This window comes from Rhipicephalus microplus, chromosome 1, assembly GCF_043290135.1.
Source record: "Rhipicephalus microplus isolate Deutch F79 chromosome 1, USDA_Rmic, whole genome shotgun sequence".
NCBI classification, from domain to species: domain Eukaryota; kingdom Metazoa; phylum Arthropoda; class Arachnida; order Ixodida; family Ixodidae; genus Rhipicephalus; species Rhipicephalus microplus.
Window position 1 is genome coordinate 202,490,386 of NC_134700.1, and position 22,787 is coordinate 202,513,172.

Below are 22,787 nucleotides of genomic sequence, written 5' to 3' on the forward strand. Positions count from 1 at the left end.
CAAATGTAGATGAAGCCTGCAATGGTCACGGTGCCTGCGGGCCATGAAACGCTGGTAGCGGGTACAGCGGCACAGCAGAAGACAGCCAAGGGGCTCACTTAGAAAGCAGCTGACCGTGACCTTTCCTTATAGAGGCCTGTCGCTTGTTCAGACTACGAAACAAAAGGAGATGGCTGCAGTGGGAAGTCAACCCTGAAACCATTGTTTCTTTGGGGGTCATGAACCTCAAGCCTTCCAGTTCCAATTGAGCTTGCATACATCCAGATGAAACTTTGCAAAGGAAGCAGGAAGAAAAAAAGCCAACAAAGGAAAAAAGATAGTGGTACTGAAACTGTGATGATTGTACAGCAGCTTTATCATTAAGTAGTTTATGTGTGCATTCTAGCAATGAAGATAGAGAACTTGAATGTGAAAAATGAAAGAGCCACTCGGCAAAATGCAAATTTCATTTGATGGATGATTTGCATGTGAAACATGGCATACAATAATTAGTCTCTCTTTGTCTATACTTGTGTTTGCTGAGAAATATTACTGTAAATAAGGTTGTTGAGCACTACTGCTCTGTGCATTATGTTCATTGCAGTAGGTACTAAAGCTATCTGTACAGTGCATACGATTGAGTGTTGCTGCATACAACTGTAGCACACTTCGAGGGTTAATAACTGCTTGGAGCAAACTTCGCAATAATCCATCACATAGTGCTGACAACCGTTTGAAGGACAGGGCGGTAATTACGTCCGTAGACAGGAACAATCACTTTTCTCCACATCAGTCGGAAGTAAGGCAGGCAATTCTCACCTGCAAAAATGGCTGTGCTGTTGTTCTTGGGATCAAAGGGGCAGAGGCCCTCTCCCGGCACCTGTTCCTTCACTGAGTACTCCCCATCCTGTAAAGATAGGCAAGGGGCAGGTGCAATCAATCACTTTTCTCGTGGTCAGCCAATGTACAAATGTTGTGCCCATGAACCAGCTGCATAAGCTTTTGTTTTTCCCACACACTAGTACTAAATAGAAGGCAGGAGCCATTAATAATATGCTATAGCAACTAGACAGCAGCCACATTCTGCCACCAACACAGTAATTGTGTTCAGTAGATTTGAAGCTAGAGCTTTGATCAGGTGACTAATAGTGACATGCATAACAGAGACGTGTTATACCTGTGCAAAAGCTGGCTCTTTGACTCTTTATGACAGTCATAGACAGTGTATCAGGTGACTCATAGCCACAGGCATAATAGAAATGTGTTATACCTCTGCAAAAGCTGGCTCTTTGACTCTTTATGACAGTCATAGACAGTCTATGACTGCCTTGTTTTCATGAATGCTCTGTTTAGGCCCACCAGGCAGTAATGTTACTAACACGGATGACTTGTAAGTTCAGAGGAGTAGTTCAATCGTGCGCATTCGTCCTGTAATAGGTGATGTGTACAGATAGCTTATTGAAACGTCTGTTCTCCACAAGAAGTTAGCATGCACCTGAGGCTGATTCGCACAGATGATTGGAAGCCCAACGAGTCATAGCAAAGGAGTTGCACAGAAAGGTAAGTTTTCATAACAGATATAAAGCAGGAGTTTGAGCAAAACTACAAGTGTAGCTATAAATTTACCAGACCACATTTACTAAGGCTTATAGTATATCTACAAAAAGCTTAATACAACTGTCATAACAAAAACGAACACACTTTTGTTTCAAGGAAAGCCATGCAATTTAGCGAAACATTCCTCACCGGAGATATCACATAGTCCCTGCAGCGCGGCTTGTAGGCATTGGTGCCGCAGACAAAAATGACTGTTTCAGATTTTCTCGCCAGCACTCTGATGTAGTTCTGGCACGCCTCCTGAAAAATGAAAAATGTTGCAAGTTGTTAACCATTTTAGAAACATTTTTGGTTTGCTACAGTAAGGTCAAGCGGTAAAGAGCAATTGTGGTTGTATTACTTACCTCGCTTTTTCCTTTTAGCTTGCACATGTCGATATCTTTACTTTCAGAAAACCACTCCAGCTTCTGCAAGGTGAATGAAGTCTTTCAATTCATAGGGAGCTTAAGAATAAGCCTGCTTATCTTTAGACACGAGGCTTATATCTTTGTAGTTCAAAGATCAAAATTCAAGAACAGTACTTTGACATATTGCATACAAAGATGATCTTCTTGTTTTTATTTCTTTCTGAGGAACTATCCTTTTTAAGGAACTACAGTCAGCTTCATTCAGGAACATGTCCGATAAAGCCAGCTTCATGCGTATTACTAAAGTTGTTCCTTCAGCTGTTTTTTGCTTACCCAGGTGTGTTGCTCTATTAATGACTTTTATATGGTTGTATATCTAGACCTTTCCTGATAAAATTATTAATCGTGAGATGCTAATAATCAGATTGCTTGACTGCTATAACCACAATAATTTCAATTCTTTCCAGCAATGCTTGCCACGATCATTCAACATACTAGTGAAAAGCCTTTCAGAATTTGCAAGAATGTGGGACTTCACCTTTTGTAACTCCAGCGATGTGAGGCTGATGTTGTAGACAACATTCCTAGAAATGAAAAGTTACAATCATGCAGATATAGGAGACGTCTGAGCAAAAAAGTTTCAAGGAGACTTGGTATTATACAGTCCTTCATGTATGCAAGAGAAGAAATTAAGCAACGATAGCAAGAAACATTTCCAGGTTTCCTGATTTTCGTGAATATAATACATTCTGCATATGAGCAACAAAAGAGCAGGAATAGCCAGGAATGCAAACATAGCTATCTCAATCAAGTAATGAAGAAGAAAGCAGAATATGTTTCAATTATCTAGGTTTAAATGCACATGCATGAAACACTATCAGCAGTGTCGACAAAGCAACCAATTTTGTTTAAAGTACATTTTAGATAATGATGTGTGTATCTTTTAAAAGAGCAGTGAGCTCTGTGTTGTCCTAAAGATATGAATTCATTGCAAATAGATGATTATGATGATGATGATTAATAATAGAGCTCACCTAGCCCCAACAAGAAGGTTGTGGCCGTCCTGCTCTAGAAGACGAAAGTGGTCACTGTGTGTCTGGTTGCCACGAAATTTCCCAATCAGATCTGGAGCTGCGCAACAGCAAAGAAAAAACGAGAGAGAATGTGTTAACGACATGGGAGCGACAAATGAAACAAGCAACATGCAACACACAGTGCAACTGTAACATATGTACAGAAATGTTCTACATATGCAGTTGTGTAGCTCCTCCGACACATGAAATGAAAGTGGTTGTCATTGCTGAGGAAAGTTCAGGCTGCAGTGTTTGCGCCCTGTCCTTTTTTTTATTTTCAAATACTGCTGGCAGTTCCTGAGATGCAGTAGGCAAAAGTACAAATGTTCGACACATTAAAAATATACAATTCAACTAACACATAATTACGAGCTTCTTTTCTTTAATTTCTCAGCAGTGAGTCTGCACAAAGACAAATCAAGTTCGCTCCATAAATCCACTGTCCAAAGGCAAGAAAAAAAAAAGGGAAAACTTGGAAACAATCAAGAATCGACCTGGAGGGCGTATCGTTCGGGGGATCAAATCATTAATCACGGCGTGCAGAAGCTGTAACGATGGGTCTTCATGTTTAGCGAATTTCTGCGCATTTACATGTGATGCAAATGCTTACACACCATCAACCCAGAAGGTTTAATTAGTGCAGAGTTTAGGCATGCAGATTGCTGTTCACAATTTAAGAAGACGGATATCTAAATGCGAAAAGGCTCCATGGATCACATTTTACGCGTACACAGACAAAGGTCGAGTGTCTCTTCGAAACAATCTGGCAACCAGGCAACTGCAGATCTGCATGTGCTTTGCCTGGTTGCTTGCAGCCGCCTAATTAAACAAGTGTGCGCCTTCGTTCGGGACAGACAGAGTCGACCGTTGTGTGCAATGCACGACAGACCCGTGCCAACGCATGCATCCGCATCTACAAAGACTGCATCGCGATTCTCTTCCAAATCACAAGGTCCACGGACCAGTGCCCTCGTGCCACAAAGCCGCCTCGCGTTCTCCTCGTCGAGTACGTCACGAACAATGTGCCCAGCGAGCGAGAAACCGGTGCACGCGGCCGTTCAGAGGGAACGTCAGCATATGCGCGGGCGGCGCACCAATTCTATGTGTACGTCGCGTAACGAGGCACGTACAAGGCACTACGGCGCTCGACCGGCCTCATCAGTGCTTGCTCGAGTAGTACACGGCGAGGGAAGGGCCGCAGCGAAGGCAGTCATCTCGAGCAAGGCGCAATGAACGAATAAAGAAGATAAGTAAATAAAAGTAGACTCTGGCACGTCGTCCCAAAACGACGCCTTGCGCCATACTGTTTTCGTAACGCGCGCCGACTCCTGGACGGCGTCGGACAGTTGCCCGCGACTAGACAGATGCTTTACCACAACACAGCAGAGGGAGAGAGCGCACTCGCGCGGCAGTTTCCATCGCCAGTCACCGCGGCAGTCAACGGAGTAGTGGCTTGTGCGCGAGGCGTCCAGCCTCAGAACCACGCCATACAAGACAACAAAGCGATCACGCAGCAACAAAACAACACGCAAAAGAAGACGCAGACAACAAAAGAACACGCAGACGGAGCGTTCGCAAGATTTGTTTGAAAGGCGCCATGCACCGAAGCGAAACCATCGAAATGGGGGAAAAAAAAAAAAAAAACTCGAGGCCCGGTGTGGGATCGTCGCCCCCGTACACCGGACGAGTGCATTGCTGTGTGTTTTCGTGGATCTCATATGCTAGGCCGATCATGCGGCGAGGCTTCCGCCGCGCCACTCCTGGCAGTTCCACACGGTGTGTGTGAACAGCTTTCGCAATCCGCGTTTGCCCAACTACGCAACAACGAACGCGACTCCTCGGAGTGGGGCCACACTGCGCCGGTCGCGACGTCGCTCGCCCTTTTCAGCGTTTCTTTCCGCGGGTGAAGACATAACTCGAAATGCGAGCGCGAGCCCTCCTGGTCTGCCACGGTTGAATACGCAATAAGCGTCTGGCTGCTTAGTGGAAGAAGATTTCACCATATGAAACACCCGCCCAAACGGCACATATTTGCGGATTTACTGGGTACTCTCGCGGTAATTATGCCGCAGATATAGCCCGCAAGTACACCCACGGCAACCTGCAGTCTCACCCAGGCCACAACACCATTAGCGTAGCCAAGGGGGTGGGGTGTTGGGTGCGCGCGCCCACCCTTGTCCCGCCCACCCTTGTGTTTTTATGCATATATTTAATATCTACGCGTACACGAACATACCACCAACATGCATAAAGGATGGCTGAATCTACCGTACGCAAAAAAAAACAGGCAACAAGAGAATCCAGTAAAACATATTCATTGACGAGACTATCTTGTTCCATGAAATGCGCTCATTTCCAAGAGACAGGAATGAAGTTAGGACAATATACCAGCCGCAGAGGATATTATTTCCTTATCGAAGAAAAAAAAGTTATCCACACACGATCCTACATTATATTTTCAACATCTGCGAATAAGCAACCACAGCTTAAAACACAGGAGGCATCAATTTTTATTTCGTGCCCGGTGCGCTACGCTTCCAGTTGTCGTCGCTGACCACGTCACCGCCGATGCTAGACCCTGAGCTGCGTCAGGAAGTGGATGGTGAAGGCGTTGTCCTTGATGTACCCGTACTCCGGGTTGGCCAAATCTTCGAGCGTGATGAACTGCGAGAAGCCGAATCCTTCGTTGTCCTCGCCCGGTCGGGGCTTGCGAAAGCAGTGACCCCACTCCTCACCCTCGGACTCCGGACGAATGTCTCCCTGGATATTGTACGTGCCTTCGGACACGTTAGAGATGAGAACAAACGAGGTCTTCTGCACGTACGGCCAGCTCAGCGAGGTGTCGAAAGATCCCGCGGTAAGGACAAAGTACAGCCCGAGGCACGGCTTGCCCATCTCCGCCGAGTTGCCCAGGCTGCCCTGGAGGTACACGCGGTAGCCCGCGCCTCCGCAATAGAAGGCGTCGCTGCTGAATGACGTCGTGCGCCCTTCCAGGGCATCCTGGCGCATGCGAGCGAAGTCGACGACCTTCCAGACGTAGCAGGACGACGGCGGACTGTCCTCTTCCACGGCGCCCAGCTCGCGGCTCAGCGTGTCGCCCACGGACTCCATCATGAGGTGCTGCGCCGCGGTCTCATCGTCCGCCAAGTGCTTCCTCCACTCGAGCTGACCTTCGGCCAGGGAGGCCCTGGCCTCCTGCAGCGCGGTTCGGAACGAAAGCAGTTCCTCGTGGATGGTCATGCGCAGCGACTTGAGCTCCTGGCTGACCATCTCGCACCGGTCTGCGTGCGGGGTGTCGACGCGGGCGTCTCCGCCCACGGCTCCCGCCGTGTCCAGCGCTGCGGGGTTCCTCGACGCATCGTGCACGCCCTTGGAGGCCACCTTGCGACACTCTGTGCGCACGTGCGACAGGACCTGCGACACCTGCAGGCGCCGCGAGCACAGCTCGCACAGGACGAGCTGGTGCTCGCACAGCGCTATGTGCTTTTCGTAGCTGGCTAGCGTCGGGACGTGCAGGCAACCCTTGTTCTTGCAGCCCACCGGGTAGTGACGCAACACGTCGGGCGCCGTGCGGTCCAGGCGCACCTGCTGGGTGCCGAAATCTGTGCCGTCAACGGGGCAGCACACCACGAGCTCGCCAGTCGTCAGGCTCTGGAAGCAGCGGCGGCAGAACACGTGCTTGCACGGCGCCCGCAGGGTCTCGCCGGCCAGTACGCCGCACAGCGAACAGACGCGGTCCGCCGGCGGTTCGCGTCGGAACTCGACCAGTGTCCAGTTGGCGATGTACGGAAACCCCGTCACGAAGCGCTTGCTGCTACCGCTGGCGGCGTACATGGTGACCCCGGAGCCGAGCCGCTGGCCCACGACGTGGATGGAACCACACCCGTCGTTTCTTCTTCGTCGTCGTAGATGCAGGTGGCTGCTCAGGATAACCACCGCACTTTCTGGGCCAATCCTCCGTAGTGGGTTAGCGCCATGCGATCAAGGGCAAGCAAGCACGCAACGTCTACACCATCGTCTCAGCAACGGCGCCATTACTCTTCAGATTATACTTTCGACGCATGACAATGCACGCCTAAACACGCCACGATTCACCTCTGTAGCTTTCCAAGATTTCCCAATTCGTCTTTTCCAAGCCCAAATCCATTTCGCAGTTTAGTGAACGAGTCGTCCGTTTTGAACACAGAAAGTCGTCAACGATTACTTGTCTATGCAGTATTTCACTAGTTCATGCACCTCATTTGTGCATATTTCGTTCGGCTTACCAAGAAAGTACGGTTACAGATGCAACTCAATGACCTGCAGCGTCTTTGCACTGCATAGTCATCTGTATCTACTCGTCACGTACCATCTCAGAAGATCTGAAAGAAGACATTCCACTATCCTATTCTCACACCGCATGCGCGCGCAGGGGAAAAAAAGTCTTTCACTCGATTCCCTCGAAATAATGTCAGAGCGCCAAAGCCCCGGTTTCCTCAGTTTTCGTTCGCGACTGACAGAAGAGGAGGTCGAACTTCTGCTATACCGCTGGAGTATGAACTCCCGGAACATGACGCTCAAAGCACAGAACTGGCGCTGCGCCGGCAAAAAATAAGGACAGAATGGAAGAAAAGAATGGCGATGCGTTGGCGGAACAGGAGCGCGACCAACGTCATTTCTGGCACAGCGAGAACGAGAGACGGGGCTCAGGTTCCACATCGCGAGCTTCCTTTTTTTTTTCCGGCGGAGAGCGGATCGTCGGTCTTCGCGACCCGAATTCCCGGGCCGCTTCTCCCTCTTTTCCCGCGATCCGCTCTCTCACTCTCTTCTCGCGGGAACAGCGCGGACGCTTACTGCGGCGAAGACGGGGAAGCAGGTATATATAACGGAAGAAGAAGAGTGCCAAGGCGAGGCGGTCGATCGCCGCCCGGAATGTCCACCCCGAGGCGTTCTCGAGACGCGGGAAGCAAGGAGGAGGGGGTCTACGCACAGCAGCGTCCCGAAGAAACGATGCCGCACACGGCTCAGTGACAGCGCGCCAGTGCGGCCAATTTCCGGGAATCGCGCGCAGCTGCGCTCACCGTGGACCGCATCTCCTTTCACAGGAAGCTAGCCTGTCCTGCCAAGAGCCAGGAAATAAATGACAAAAATACCACCCGGGGTTCCCTCTTGTTTCCTATTTTTTTTTCGGGAAAAGGGTTGACACCGGCTGCGGAGCTGGATGGCCAGGAGGCTCTCCTGTGTCACGGAGCCGCCACTATACGTCGCGAACTTCTCTTCTTGCGAAAAGCTAGGTGGTTATAGTGTACTCCAGATATAGCCGGGAAGTAAAAAAAACAATAATAAGGGAAGAGGATGTTGGAGGATAGAGACGGGAACGAAGCGGAAACGATACTGCTGGCACGGTTGTGACACATCGGGTTGTGGATGACAGCCGAAGAAGGTGTCCGAGCTAGATTTGATCCGCGAGTACAGTGACGGCGTCATTAAAGAGGTAGATGAAAAGGGGGAACTCTTCTCGAATCTCCCGTGTGGAGGATTGGCTTGTATACACAGACGACCGCCGTCCAATCAATCGCTGCAATAAATGCGCTCGGGTCCGTTTTATAGTGAACTCTTTAAGAGCTGTAATATGGGACGCTTTTGACGAGATGTATCAATTGTTAACCATCATAATCAACTTGGGAACCCGGAACTGCACAAAATTACAAAATAACGCGGTGTTATTAAGCCTTAATTCCAGCCACAATTTGTGACCCACGGAGCATAACTCTACTTCATGAGCAGTTCATGAACAGTTGCCCTGACGGCCGTCATTGCGAACCTTTCGCACCGTGATTCGTAATCGTTATCAGTAAATCGTGTTTTGTATAAGTGAAACTCCAGCAATTAGCAATTGTTATTAAAACTAAACAATCACACAACTTTTCTTCGCAGACTACCAAGACTTAGTCATCAGAAGAAAACTCGGCGTGAGTCGCCGGGCGCCCAATTCCGAAAGCGGCCGTTTGCAGGGACTCGAACTCGCCACCACTGGCGCATAGAACCTGTCCGTAATCTACATATGTGCTTCCCTGTGATGCTCACTCAAAGACCTCAGGTCATGCATGCAGTGAAAACGAGGTTTTAGTCACACGCGCCGGGGCTTGTGTTTATATGGAGAGAGTTGAGTCTACGTTTTCCGCGTCAATGCGCAAGGAAGTTACACTTGGACGGGCTAAGTGCATCGCAGGACAGGTAAGTTTACAGTGGAAAGGGTGCATTGCTACGCCGGTCCTGTGGAAGGAGCGAGGGCGTTACGAGAAACTACAGCCAGTGATGCCAACCCTAGGGATTTATCCCTAGATCTAAAGATTCACGCTCTTTTAACTAAAAAAGAATTAGGATATTTTTTGTTTTGTTTTCAATTTAGGAGTGTCTCAGTGTTCTTATAGACTTTGTGAAGGGAATATCAGTATCGTAACACGAGATTATTACAGTCCGGCGAAAATTAAACTCTTTAGTCGTAAGAGCTAAGCATGTGCATATCATGAGCTCCCTAAGTTATCGCTCCGCAGTGAAAGAAAGATAAATATTGTCTTTTTCCAATGGAGGCGGAAATGTTGTAGGCTCGTGTGCTCAGATGTGGGTGCACGTTAAAGAACCCCAGGTGGTCTAAATTTCCGGAGCCCTCCACTACGGCGTCTCTCATAATCATATAGTGGTTTTGGGACGTTAAACCCTAGATATCAATCAATCATCAATCATAAATTTTGTCTTGTAGAGCATATGAACATGTGTCAAGATTATACACTGCGTCCCTTCAACGAGCTATGTCTCCATGTGAAATGACTAGGAATATTATAGAAGAACAAAGCGAAAGTATAGGACTCAAGATTTGGTAAGGTGGTGCGGACCGTATGAGTTCGATAATGTGGAAACGGTGTGTTGAAAAAAGACAAGAAGACTGTTCGGGTGTTTGAGTCTTGCCATCATGCCGTTTACATGAGAGCGAAAAAGTTACAAATAGATTTGGCCAAACAGCGAGCTGATCGAAAGTACACAGGGAAGGAGCCGCTATCAGCCAGTAACAGAGTACTCACTTACGTCTGCTGGAAATATTGCAACAGTGAATGCAGATGTGGAAAATTAAGAAAAAAAAAGCAACAGCTGTCAAGCTGCATGTACAAGAAAGTCGCTACAGAATTGTGTTTGGCCCGAATGATAATATCTAGGTCTTTATTGTATGTGCAAAATGAATTTGTCATGCAAATCTGTCTCAGTGGCAACGGGTGCCATTTGCAAGCACTTTATAAGAAACTCCCCAGAACGTGAAGAAAAAAAAAGGCATTAAAAGATGATCAATGACGATTTGTACTTTCAACCCGATCCTCAAGAATCTGGCCGCAGAGCGCACTATTTTAATACGTTGTTAAGAGTCGACGAGCCTGAATAACGGCATTAAATTATAATATAGGGATTTTTCTAGCAATCTAGGGATTTTTCGAGGGTCAATCTATAGGGATAACAGCCCCTCCTTGGGTTGGCATCACTGCCCATATATGAGGTCCGTTCGATTCACCTGCACCGGTCGGAACCAATTCACGGCTGTGCACGCGAAGTTCAGAAATTGTGCAGCGTGAGTTCAGCGGTGCAGGCACAGCACGACACCCGAAACGAATGACGATGTGCCGACAAGGTGCAGGCCTTATTTCTTTTCGCTTAATTTACACCGTTCAGCAAACACTGACCGATGGCAAATCGAACATGCGGACAGTTTATGAGGCGCAAACATCTTGGCAAAACACACCGCATTTGTAGAGGCGGGTACGGCGCCTAAGCCACCTACGTCTAAGTGCTGCGTCGTCTGCTCAGCTGCACGCGCGCCTGCACCAAGCCGGCACCGTCAGCGAAGGAGGTGCAGGAAAATCATGAACCGGTGCTGCACCTATCCTGCACCTTTCGAAACGAATGGCAGGGTTCAGCGGTCGTCATTGCTGCACCGCTGAAACGAATGGCAAGGTGCAGCACCTCGTGAACTGGTTCACGTGGTGCAGGCGAATCGAACGGACCTATGCTCTCCCGACACACTCGGAGCAAGGCAGGCCAGCGGCTGCGCTGTGCCAGCGCAAAACACATCGAGGATCGCGACGAGGGCGCTTCAGATACGCTCGACGACGTCCGGGGGACATCAGCGGCGCCACGCTGCAGCCACACGTGTGCACCCACACCCTTCCCCTTGCGCACTTCCTCACTCCGGCCAGCGAGCAAGCGGCGAATTCATTTAGGAAACAGACCGCGCGAGGACCATTACAAGGGCGCAATCTGTGCCACGCCGCCCTATCAGCACTCGCAATTAGCCTCGAGGCCGTAATTGCCCCCAACGCGGCATGTTGAGAGTAGTACGTCCCGCCGCGTCCAAAGCGCGCACGTCGCAAACCTGCATAAATGCCGGAGTGTGTGTATACGCATTTGTACTTTACGCATAATGCACAAACGGAAACACGTGCATGCATGCGTGTACGGCCGACGAGCGAAGCCGTCGTCGTTTCCTCTTCATTATCATAAGCTTTGTTTCGTCCTTGTTCCAACCCTCTCCCCGCTTTTCGGGTTTTATTTCGCTATCTGAAAACTGCCCGTTTTCCGGACCCGCCACCACCACTCCGGCCTTATAGGCTCGTCGCCGTCACATGCATGGACGCCTGCGGCGACGGACAACGCTCGGTGACAGCTCGCTGCATGCCGCGGCTCGTTCATTAACGGAATGAGGACGCGCTGCAGGTATCAACGCGTACAGACACAATCGGGACACTGTATCGAGTCTTTCTTTCTATACGATCGTGCCGTTTGCGAGAACGTTTGCCTAGTGGCTAAAGTACTCGGCTGCTGACCCGCAGGTCGCGGGATCGAATCCCGGCTGCGGCGGCTGCATTTTCGATGGAGGCGAAAATGATGTAAGCCCGTGTGCTCAGATGGGTGCACGTTAAAGAACCCGAAGTGGTCGAAATTCCCGGAGCCCTCCACTACGGCGTCTTTCATTATGGTGCATTCAGACGACGGACCGAATCCGGATTTGTCGTGGACGCGGACAGCTAATCCGCGGATGGTCCGCCTGCAGGCGCATCCACACGACGGACGGTGTCCTAGGGGAAAACAGCCGGATTACCCTCGACAGCAGATTCGGCGCTCACCTGCGCCCGCTGGCAGCAGACCGGTTTGAGAGTATTCAACATGGATGCCCACAAAAAGCGAAGCTTGGCTGCAATGTCTGTCGTGTTGTGACAAATGAATGAGTAGTGTTATTCTTTCAGGAGAAAAGGGAGTTGCTAGCAGGATATTCTTTCAACTACATTATTCCCCACTTGTAGAACTTCTAAACGTGTCTCCCGCCTTTTTTTTTTTAGAAGCGGCACGTCGCCGGTTGCAGAAGTTGGAATATTTCACCACCATGACGGCTAAGAATCTCGCGTGTTAAGCGACGGCGGCGACATTTCCCGAACCACCAAAAGTGATTTCTGCATATTTAATTACCTGAGAACAAAGTCTCCGGAAACTAAGTAAACAATGCTCAAGCGTAGATGATGCCGACCAGTCATGCAGCTGTCCGCGAGCCATGGGAGACATGCCGCGAGCAGACGAAAAGTGTACTGGTTGCCACCGACCCCAAGCTATTCCGCTGAAGTACCGGCTCTCCCCCGCCAGAATCCCGATGTGAGAAACAGGTTGGGTTCATCCGTCCGCGAGCCGCGCGGACGAGTCGCGGACGAGGGAAATCGCTGATGTGAGGTCACGTGACGCGCCGTCCGTCCCGCCACATCCCGATTCGGTCCGTCGTCTGAATGCACCATAATCGTATGGTGGTTTCGGGACGTACAGGAATACTTAACTTCACACAAGCGAGTACGCCCGGCCAAGAAGTGTTCTGTAGCGTGTGTATTGCCTGCGATTGCCAGATGTAAACCTGAACGAAGACATTATATAATGGATTCCGAGTTATCCAGTGAAACGCCCAGGCGCTGAGCCATGTTGACAGTGGTTCTACGTTATGAAAAAGGCTTGGTATTTCTGAAACCTAAAAGACTGGATGTGTCTTGTGCGAGAAGGGGAGGCGGGGTGGACAAGGAGACGTCACTGTGACCTTCAGAGGAGTCCCCCAGTATGGTACCTCCACAACCTAGCGCCATGCCATGCATCTTGTTCCATTGAAAAAAAAAAAAAAAACGCATGGGCGTCCGGTGGCACTAGCAACGATAATCACAAGCCACAATACTCTCAAACTCCAGAATTAAATTCAGTAAAAAGACCCATGCACGTGATGTAGCAAATGGAAGCTTTACTCGACACGTACCAATTAACAAAGTTATGTTACACCGTATAACCAAGAAATACAGCAGTGAACGCATTTTTTTTTCAATTATTGTTTAGTTAGCCAACTTGCGCAATTCGTATTTTTTTTACACGCTCACTGTGGAAGAAGCCGTTTCTGGCCCACCGAAGTGTTGATACGAGTGCATTTCTGTCTAAGAAGCTAGACGAGATTGCCTCAAAAAGCGTGCTTTAACAATATGGCTTGAGCGCCTCAAATTTAAACACACACACACACACACACACACACACACACACACACACACACACACACACACACACACACACACACACACACACACACACACACACTCGCAAACGGAGATTTCTTGCTCATCAGGATTGTGCAGAGCTACATTTATTATTTTTTTTTCTCACGCGCGAGAAATGAAATGAATGTTTGAACGAGCATCACTGAATCTTTCTTGTTATTATTATTTTTGTAACAATAGAGACGCGTGTAAACCGCCCACTAACAGTCCAGAGTCTAGTCACTCGCGAAAAATTAAAAAAAAAAATGCCCACGTCGCCAGGCATCAACATGCAGTGTTCACGAGCTCGAGCGCACCACACACGCGCGCACGCAGAAGATCGCGCCACGCCCTCTGATGGCGGCACGCAGCTAAGCGTGAGCGATCGAATCGAGCAAAGAAAATAAATACATAAGGACAGAAAGGAGTAGAAAGCGCGAAAAAAAAAAAGAAAATGTGAGGCAGCCGCGGCAACGGGGGCCGTCCCCCGGCAACCGCGCGGCACCCTCGAGAGAGCGCCCCGAGGCGCGAGGCAACGTCTACGCAGGCACATGTGGCAACAGCCCGCCTAGCTTCGCCCTTGATGTGAGCTAGGAGAGGCTCGAAAGCGCCGCTGGCACGCATGCATACATATATACACGCATGCGTGCTTGAGAGAAGCATGTAAGCATGTAAGCGTGTGTGTGTGTGTGTGTGTGTGTGTGTGTGTGTGTGTGTGTGTGTGTGTGTGTGTGTGGCGATACACACAGTTACGCACGCACACACGCGCTTGCCTCGCATCTGACGGGGTGCCAAGTGTACTTCGGAGATGACGACGGCCCCGTCTTCGCCCCATGCAGCAGCGGCACGCGTCCCACGACTTCCCGGGAAGGAAGATTGCAGCACGAGAAAATCAGCTTCGCGTAAAATGAAGTATGACCGTCGTGCCGAGTGATGAATGGCGCGAATGTTTCGTGTATACAGATTTTCATTGGCGGAAGCGTATTGAGGCTCGGAGCGAAGCGGGCGCTGAGGTATTCCCGCTGTTTCGTGCGCACCTTCGTTTCCTGAAACGCGCGGACATGATGTAACGGGACGTGGCGCCGGTTCGCCGCGTCGAGTGACGCGGCAAGCGCCTATCCGGTGCTAAAAAAAAAACGAGAATTTTCGGTCTAATCATGCGAAAGATGTATACTTTCGACATCTCGACGCGAAAAGAACGTGCATAAATGTCACCTCCGATGAGCAGTGACTACTTTCAGGCGAGGCAATCATGTCGACGAGTGTGCGTTAATGAGGGCACTGGCAATTTAGCGGCGACGGAAGCTTTCGACAGCGTGGGACGGTTTCTTTTCAATAACCAGAGCGTCGTGTGCACTCTAGAATGCAACTAAACGATAAAAATAATCTCCGTCGTTCTCGTTCAAATTAACGACGCGCGGCAGAGCGAATAAAATTGCTCCTATAGACCGCGAGACTTCCGGCATGGCTGCAAAGTGCGCGCGCGCGAGAGAGAGAGTTGAAAGGGGGGCGACAACATTCGCGCTGCGCGGGTGACAAAACGCATTCCTCGCGTTCAGAGACAGCCATCAGCGATTGAAACAATAGGCGTCACTCCGAAGAGCGGCGCCCCAGGTTCAATTTGCGCCGGGATCCTCAGTCGCAACCCGACCGCGCCGTCAAAGCCGTGCGTTTGAGCACGACGGAACGGTGGAGAGACATGGCGCAGCGTTTGTACGGTATAACGCACCACGCCCCCTCCAGGACCCTGCTCGGCTTCCTCCGAAAAGCGCTGGCTCGGGAGACCCGAATTCCAAACAGCACCCACGGGGTTTGGCCCTCTTCTTTCTTCGCTCGTACACGCTTTGATCGATCTCGCGCAAGGCAAGGAGAGACCAAGGTTGCTGACCCGGTGCAGCCGCGGAGATGTTCGTTTACGTACGTACATACATGTCCCACGCCCATGGCTCGGCGCGAGAAGCTTACATAGCGCGGTTGCTGGGCGCGGAGCTGAGGGCGAATTGGGACGACGGGGAGAAGAGATTCGGTCGGAAGGGATCCGAAATTGGAGGGGGAGACAAGAGCAGCAGCGGCTGGGAGGGGCGGATAGAGGAGAGGGGGCGAACAATAAGAACAGACACAAGCGAACACGTAATCGAAAGAGTCAGAGGAACGAGTCCCTCTGATGCGAGAGAAGGCGGCTCCAGGGGGGCTGAGGGGAGTGCGAAGAGAAATCAGCCAGGCATGCGGTCGTCACGTCACTTGGGCGGCGGTCCCCCCTGTATACGAAAACCAAGCCGAAGCCGCTTCGAACCGTGTTCATCACGCTGTCAGCGCCGTAATCGGCGTTTTGTCGGGACGCGCCGCGCCGACAAAAGAGAACCGGAGGGAGAGGGGGAAAAAAGGGGGGACAACGAGGCACGCCAGAGTTGCCCCACGAAAGGCGCCCCTTTGCCGACCACCAACAGCCCTTCTGGATTTTGTTACTCGCGCTGCTGGCGGGGATCATGTCCTCTCTCTCTCTTCTAGCGCCTCATAAAAGCCAACTCTTACAATACCCACCAGCGCTCGGAAAAGAAACGGGGGTCAATCCTTTTCTCCCACGCAGAAGAAACACTTCGTGTATGTGTGCTCGTGCGTGCTCATCGCCGATCAGCGCTCCGAAAAGATACTTACCCGGGTAGAGAGAGAGAGAGAGAGAGAGAGAGAGAGAGAGAGAGAGAAAACACACGGCAGGGTCAATGCTCAAAGTGCGATACATACGCCGTAAAATGGTGTAGCGAGGAAGCGCTTGGCACCCTTGCTCCGCCGCACAGCGGGCGATATGCTATGTCTGAACTTCGAAATTACCCTACAATAGAAGACAACAAATAATAACAATAAGAAGACTACAAATAACGTTCACCGAACTCCTAGGCCTGCAGGAAGGTATGGTAAACGTTATCTGTAGTCTTGTTGAACTGCAACGTATCAATTACGATATATTTGTAAATATATTACATTATGATACATGTTTAGTCCTCTGGAACATTCGATCAGCCAAAGGGGGCCCAGTCGAAATTTAACATTTTTTTTTGTCGGATCATCGAACGAGACAAATGACACTTCAACCTGCTGGGATTCGTATAAAAGTCCTGTTCGCCCTGCTAGTAGGACAGCGTGCTTCTCATACAATCCCCTCGCATTGCAATTTATCAGAGCCTTTTATCGAGCACGAAACGGCGCGCAAATCAATGCGGCCAGCCCGACACCGTTCACACGATAAAAGCTGGCTCCGGCAGTCCTTCAAGGACGCAGCGAAGCAATAAGTCGTGTTCCCGCAGCCCGGCTCCCATTGAGCAATTCATCAACGCGGTCTGGTTGAGACGACCGGCACTGCCCCGGTCGAACAGCCCGAGGCGGGCCTGGTATTGCGGCCACAAAAGACGAAGCCAGGGAGACATCGAATCGGGAGAGGAAACAAAGAAACACGCGCGTCGTGATTCGTTCCGAGTTGTTGTGATGTTTGCCAGACCACACCGATATAAACGTTCGTGACAACGTTAGTAACTCGCCACCAGATCGTACGAGTCGCAGGAAAGGCCGCATATAAGCGGTCCATAGGGCGTGGTTGCCCGAGCACATGCAATACCATACCTACATTTTTACACGCGAGGAAACTGCGCACACGACTGCGTACACATAAGTATGTGCAATCTTATCAGCGCACGCGCAGCTCGCATTTTGCAGAGACAAGAACCCATCTTGATTACGCCCCCACATGTCAATCAAAAAATTATTTGGTTACGCTTACCCTGTCTTTTTTTTTTTTACAGCATGCCATTCAATATGTTTCGATCGGCTCGTTTCGTAGTTCCTAACTGCACATGGACAGCGAAAAAAAAAAAGAAATAGAAGAAGAAACAGCCATACACGCACCTTCTGAGCGGGAAGATGAGAGAACGACAGTGCGCGAAGCCCAGCAACAGGCTCGCGCAGAGGCCACATACACGCAGATTGACCTTGTAGAAACTCGAAAAGACGACGCAAACAGTGGGAGGTTCGCCACGGGCGCGCGAACACTACACACCGCAAGGGAAGAAAAAAAAAAATAGCAGGGCTTTTAATCGCGACGACGCTCGTGGGACGTGCAAACAAGCACCTGAGCTAAGGTCAAACACTCTCCTCGTCCGCCTTCTTTCCTTCCAACGCTCAGCCATGACACGAGCGCGCTGAGCCGTGCTTCCCGTATAAGCGCTGCAGAACATAGCGTCAAGCTTTGTTTACAACACGCACAACGTACGATGTTGAGGCAAGAAAGCTGTAAGCATACAGGTCAAGGGCAGCGGGCCCCAACCAAGCAGCAACGGCAGTGCGTATTGAAATACACTTAACTAACGTAACAGATGCAGGGAAATATATACTGTAACATCGTCAAGATTAATAGTATAATAAAAGCAGTAACCAGAAGAAATAGCAATTGATCATGCGTGTGCCACTTGAGAATCACTCCAAATGTATATGGGTGGAGGGGCCTCAGTCAGGCAGAGGTAATCTGCCTTTAGTCCCTTCAACCTAGGTAATCTTTGTTATTGTCTGAATAAACAATGAATGAATGAATAAATGAATGAATGAACTCGCTCCTACAAACCACCGCCGCACACGAGCGCCACCGACGAACAGAATGAAAATCCGTCCAGGATCAGCTCGGCGACGACTATATCTATTCACATGTACACACGGCTCCATTGAAGCCGATCGGGAGTTGGCTTCGCGAAGTGATCGGAAACCCAACTAGCGTCGAATCTAGTAAGGGCACGAGAACGTATCTAGACAACCGAGAGTGTACTTACATCGGGGACACCCCAACCGGACCGACCGGGCCCAGAGGCCCAGCAGCTATCCTTCCGCGGACCGTCCGTGGGAAAGAGGAAACGTCGTGCCGCCGCAAAATTAAGAAGAGGAGGGTCACCCCGTATATACGGTGCACGCGGTGTCTGTACAGTGTATACTGAGTCGACGTCCTCTCGCATCCTCGGCGCTGCGTTCAACGTTTACACGCCCCTGGAGCGTCTCTCGCTCGATTCAAGGGCGATTACGAAAGCGGCCTCAGAAAGGCTGTTTGTTCCCACCGCTGGATAGTCGCTGGGGCCTTCTTTAGTTCAGCGCGAACCGCCACTTCCTCTCATTAAAGGGCTCCGTCTTTCTCTCCCCGGCCCCGTCGGTGCAGTGCCACGGAACGCGCGCAACGGACAAACCACCACGGCGACACGCTCGGCGAAGCTCTTTCGCGACGTACTAAACATTGCTTCGAAAGGGGGCGGGGGGGCGCCGGTCATCTCGGTGTGCATGCGTGAATCCGGCCTGTTATCAAGTATTATGCGCTGGCTACAGTCGACAAGGAAGCGACTCTCGCGCCACTTCCCACAGTAGTCTACAGTTGCCAGGTGAGTACCGCCAAAAAGCAGCGATCGCAGACACGGTGGCAGTGATACTGTGATGGAGTGCGCGGAATTTAAAATGCGCGCCGTGAGACAGGTTAGAAGGAAATGAAGAAGCTGGCACGGGTGTGAAAGAACAAACCATAAATGACCGAAGCGCCAAAAAGAGGCAGCCACGCGACTGTCCGAAGAACGCTAGGAAAAAGAAGCTGTCGCAGCAGTAAATTCATTCTTAAACATAGTCGTTAAACATTCTTAAACTCCGTCGTCCAGTGACCTGAGGGTCTCCGTGGCTGGCTGGCGTTTCTGGCGGTGTGTCACAGGTGTGCTGCGGCTGGACTGACGTTCCCGTGCCTGTGGACAGGCCTGAGCAGTTGGACTTCAGGCTCGAGCTCAGACGAGGCTGTCCGGCCGGTACTCTGCTTCGGAGCCAACGCTTCAAATGAGCCGTCGACTGGTCCAGCTTCCACCAGCAACTACATAGAAAGGCTCCTGATACAGCCGGTCGTGTAGCTGCTCAAGGCCGACGGCAACGACGACTGCTTCGACATCCGAATGTCGCGTCCAGGCGTCCAGTCAACGACGTTGGTGAGACTCCGCTCCTTCACTTTCCGCGACCAACCATGCGCATTTCTGTGTAACTTTATCTGGGGGGTAGGATCGATTGTACTTACTGTTATCTTTTGTCTTTGTTAGCTTTCCGTGTTGTCATATTACTGTTAATAAATGTCGGTTCCGTCCTTCGGAGTGAGTGTGTCCTGACGTATCAACCCGGGACCTTCCAATTGAATAATAAAACAAGCAAAACCACAACGCAACGGATGCACAATGACTCGACAATATTGGTTCGTGATTGCATTTAGTACATATGAGTAGATGTATTTATCACTGGCTTCACAAGTCCAGTCGCAGAAATTCACCCCATTCCCCCTCACCAACAAGTATGGGAGTGATTCCGTATTAGCGCCTCTTGTATATATTCACATGCTGCAGTCCGATTGTGTATTAACACTTAAAACATTGATTCCACTTTTTCAGGTTATGACAAGGACGGCGTTGTTTTACGACAGCTGCGAAGGAAACATACACACGTGATAGAGAGCACGCGAGCGGTCTCTATGAAGAAGTAGCCTCAGTAGCCATCGCTGGAGAACGTTCGATGAACTATTTGGAGCCACGAGAGAGAGAGAGAGAGAGAGAGCATAAGAAAAGACAGAGGAGAAAGAAAAGTAGGAAGCGGACATGTACCCCCCAGCAAGCACAAAGTACGCCACCCATGCAACATTGAGACACACGCCAGAGCTAGCCGCGGGCACGCGCTATGCGTGCAGAGGCCGGGGCGAAGCGGCACCAAAGGCACGGCAAGGATCCGCGCCAGGGACAGATTGCGATCTCGCAGAGGACGGCTCCGCGACGTCGGGTCTGCCGCTACAAGAACCAAGGATGCGTGGCGGCGCAGCAGTCGTCGGCGCTCCACTTCCTTTCCCAGCATGCACTGTGCGTGCGCGTGTGCGCGGTCTCGTTTGTCGTCGCCGAACGGCCGATTGCGCAGCTTCCTTTTTGGATCATCCCTCCGGGCAAGCGTCGAGGAAAAGCACAGAACATAGCGTTGGCCTTGGGCAGGTCAAAAAGGCACGAGACACCAGCACGGGTCACGGGGCACAAAGCGTGCACAGTGTAAACCGGGAACCCGCTACAGAAGAAGAAACGAGAAGAAAGAAGCCACTTGCGTAGATACAGCTGAATGTCCGCTATACACACTAATCAAAGTGCATGCAACCAAATGGAGCTGCAGCTTTGGTGATTCGCCGTAGGTTGGCGCATTGGGCAACCAAGTAAGAGTATAGATTATAGCCGGGCACAAGTTCTCAAAACCGGAAACCAGCTATCGATGGAAGGTAAGCCGCAGGACCTCTGCAGATAAGCGTGGCGGTATAAAGATGCGCTCCCACAAACACGAGCGAGTACTCACATCAAAACGCGCATTGAGAGGCGACTGCTCCGAGACGGTGGACTTGCGGCGTGTTGTTTACGACGTAACAGGTTTTTTCGGAATGGAGACCGCGCCACTTCGTATATTGCTTTTGCTTTCAAAAAGATACGCAAACGCAGACAACATCAACACTCGCATGTTAAAACGAAAAGGCTATCTCAAATGCGGAAAATTATACGCGTAGACCTTCCAGTGCACAGCGCACGATTTTCCTGGTAAGCTTGGTCTCTTGCCACATTGGCGGATGGAGTTGCAAACTGTATGAGGTCCACTTGACCTTCGTTCTGTACGTTAGCGATATTGAAAGGCGAGCACGTTCACTTAGCTTCACCGTAAGCGTCGTTTTATTATAGATGCGTATATAACGCTTACTCTGCATGGCCAACTTCAACGATAACGATCGTTGTGGTTTTTCGTCCCCAAACTAAGATATTATGAGGAAGAACGTAGTGTAGGGCTGTGGAGGTATTTTTTTAAGGGGCGAATCTCCAAAAGCCATGGATCTGTCCACTCTATAGTTCGTCGTGGTACGTGACCGCCTAGTTCGAGGACTCCCTCAGCAGGTGCGGACGGACGGACGGACAGACACACAGACAGACAGATAGACTGTTGGTCGGATGGAGAATTCAAGGTTTACAGATTAAACCCACCGAAGCTTCGCTTTACTCATCATCATTCACCTCGTGGATATGCTGTGATTTTTTCAACATAAGGTGTTCTCTCAAAAACGCGTCAGCCGTGGCCGACAGGATTCGATCCCGCGACCTTCGGGGTCAACAGTCGAGCACCATATCTAGACCCCCGTGGCGGGAATAGCTGACGAATATACAGTGGTTACTATATATATACAACGGCGGGTTCAACTGCACCGCGCGAACGCAGATGAAACCCTTCGAGAGAGAAAGGCGTAACGGAGCACTCGTCTCAGCGGTGGTCCCGCTGGCGAGACGGAGCCGAATATGGGAGGCGGGGTCGCGTCGGGCGACCCCTACTAACCTGGTAACCCCGAAGAGACCGACCGGCACACGGCTGCGCGGGCGAGAGAAAGCGGCCAAGTGTGACGACGCCATTCTCGAACACGACGCTATACACATACATCGGGGGCAGCCTGTATTAAACTGCATGCAGTACACCGAGCAGGAAGAAGACGGCGATCCGCACGCGTCTATAGCAGACCCACACCCACTCTCTCTCTCTCAATAATAAAGGCGGCGCCACACGCAGTATGTGCAAGCAGCAAGCGCCGCACGTGCCCACAAACAACGCGGAGAAGGCGCACGCCGACACAATGCGGAGGACGCACGCAGAGACAAAAGGAACGAAGAGGGGGAACACAAAGAGCCGGAGAGACCACACGCAACGACGCGAGGATTCCGAAGCGCCATCGATCGTCGCGGCCTCAGTGCCACGCACTTGATCAATTCGACTCGCGAAAAAAGGAGGATGATGGTGCGAAGAGGCCCGCTCAATAGGGCGAGAGAATCCTCGCCGCAAAAGACGTCCAAGGTCGAGCATGACAACGAAGAAAGCAAGCGCAGCCCCGCTTTTGTACATGCATCTTATCTGACAGAGATCAGGCGAACGCTCGGATGAGTTTGGCATGCGCGCTTTTGAAAATGCGCTTATACGATTACACTTGCTTCGACCATACATACCCCCGACGTGTGCGCGGCATGCGTATTGTGCACAGTTGTGCACGCAACACATTGCGGATCGCGTGTTTGCTAAAGAAACGCGAATTCCCGCTTGGGATAAGGTATGCGCGATGGCGGCGAAATTCGAAGAATCGAAGTGGGTGATTCGTG

At 50.7% G+C, this 22,787-nt stretch overlaps 1 protein-coding gene across 4 annotated transcripts in view; it reads right to left on the bottom strand.

Moving 5' to 3' along the window:
* Positions 1 to 22,787, bottom strand: part of LOC119159755 (semaphorin-1A) — a 164,602-nt gene that overhangs the window by 23,330 nt on the left and 118,485 nt on the right. For all 4 annotated transcript variants that reach the window (XM_037412601.2, XM_037412602.2, XM_037412604.2 and 1 more), the window contains exons 3-7: positions 2,978 to 3,074; positions 2,482 to 2,527; positions 1,941 to 2,003; positions 1,726 to 1,836; positions 799 to 886 (exon numbers count right to left, since the gene is read on the bottom strand). In XM_037412601.2, the coding sequence (XP_037268498.2) occupies positions 799 to 886; positions 1,726 to 1,836; positions 1,941 to 2,003; positions 2,482 to 2,527; positions 2,978 to 3,074 (405 nt within the window). The remainder of the gene's footprint in view (positions 1 to 798; positions 887 to 1,725; positions 1,837 to 1,940; positions 2,004 to 2,481; positions 2,528 to 2,977; positions 3,075 to 22,787) is intronic.